The sequence below is a fragment of the Trachymyrmex septentrionalis genome, unplaced genomic scaffold (assembly GCF_001594115.1).
Source record: "Trachymyrmex septentrionalis isolate Tsep2-gDNA-1 unplaced genomic scaffold, Tsep1.0 C3623690, whole genome shotgun sequence".
In the NCBI taxonomy this organism is placed as follows: Eukaryota; Metazoa; Arthropoda; class Insecta; order Hymenoptera; family Formicidae; genus Trachymyrmex; species Trachymyrmex septentrionalis.
The window spans coordinates 1-1,594 of NW_017304022.1; the positions used below are offsets into that span (position 1 = coordinate 1).

Below are 1,594 nucleotides of genomic sequence, written 5' to 3' on the forward strand. Positions count from 1 at the left end.
TTTAGAAATATTTCCAACTTCTTCTCAAGTATTGTCTTGTATAAAGTAATAAAGCATTATATTATAAATTGTACATATTATTATACGAGTATATATGCTATATAGCAGTAATGCCCAATCTTTCTTAAACTGACCATTTTCAGATTGTATATCTTACGAACTGCATGAAATCTATTCCGGTGCGTATATATGCATATATGCATATAAAATTTGTTATAGTGATATTAAGATAAAATTTTTTGTATCTATTTATTTATTAAAGATATTTATCTTAATAATTGATTTACATGATTATACGCTTCGTATAAAAATAAATACCAAAATTCATTTCGAATTTTATCTCATCAATAAGAATATAAAAAATCAAAATAACTTATAAACATCAAATATTTTACAAAACATATTTATTTATTAAACATAAATTGGATTTTTGTACATAAATTTAAAAAAATGTTTTAATGCATCTTAAATGCATTTTAAATTTGTATAAAATAGAGAATATAATTTTATAAAATTCTTGAACTATGAACCGGCGAGCCACGAGTTACGCATCACTGCTACATCCTACATATTATACTATAAAAATTATACTATAAAAATAATTGTTACATATAATATATCACCGTCGTACAATATCATCTTTCGAGAAAAAGATTTGAACACATACCTGAACAGTAAGTTGTTCACCAGTATAACAAAACATAAACATGTTTATCAACATGGACATAAGTGCTGTAAAGTAAGAGCTCATAGCTAATGGATTGCTATTTTCCCATTCCTATAAATATTATATTACGAGTATTGCTGGAAATATTACTTCTTTTTGCTTTGTTATTGAAACTCCCGAATATATCAAATTACGAACTATTAATATAAAATATCCTAGAATGCAGGCATTCATCGTACATCCCGTCAATTCTATTAGACACGCTTGTTGTAGAGTATTTTCTACCAATTGCAAAAAACTGAAATGTTGACGATTCCGAATCAATACATTCAGAAAATGAGAAATTAGAATTGCTGTATGAATATGATATTAAAAGTACCGATTAATGAATAATCACTTATTACAATCGTTTAGTCTCTGCATGTACATAATTTTAATAAAATTAAAACTCCAAAACTCTTACTTTCGAATTCTTATTTGATGTTCAACCATTATTGCCAGCTTCTTGTTTACTTCCCGTTTTTCTTGCCATTTCTCCTCGACAAAATTTCTCATCAAACTCATCAAGATTTTTAACTGGCCGCAGATATGCATCACGAAGACCGCCGCAAGACCACATAAACCTGTTGTTATCGAGTAAGTGATTATCCCGGATAATATTTGTATTGCAAAGATTAGCTCGTAAGTAGGGCTGACTTGTACATCGAAAAAAATGAAGTAAGCCGGGCAAGGCAGAGGTCTGATCGTAACATTTTGTGGAGTGATGATTTTTCCTTTGGCAAATGGCAAGATCAGTCGAAAAGAGAGTCCGCTGCCGTACATGAAGATCGCACAAAGTGTAACCAGACGTCTTCCAATTTTTGCAGATTTAATCATCGTGTTCCGCGCTTTCGCGTTGGTAATAACTTTATAATCTTCCTCGAAGTG

The 1,594-nt window shown here is 29.8% G+C and overlaps 1 protein-coding gene across 1 annotated transcript; it reads right to left on the bottom strand.

Annotated features, from left to right (window-relative positions):
• Positions 1 to 667: 667 nt before the first annotated feature.
• LOC108745290 lies at positions 668 to 1,591 on the bottom strand (the record flags this gene model as incomplete). The annotated part of the gene is made up of 3 exons (XM_018486773.1): positions 668 to 778; positions 866 to 965; positions 1,131 to 1,591. Coding segments are annotated over 3 exons (672 nt in total), but the record flags the coding sequence as incomplete, so codon positions are not given.
• Positions 1,592 to 1,594: the final 3 nt, after the last annotated feature.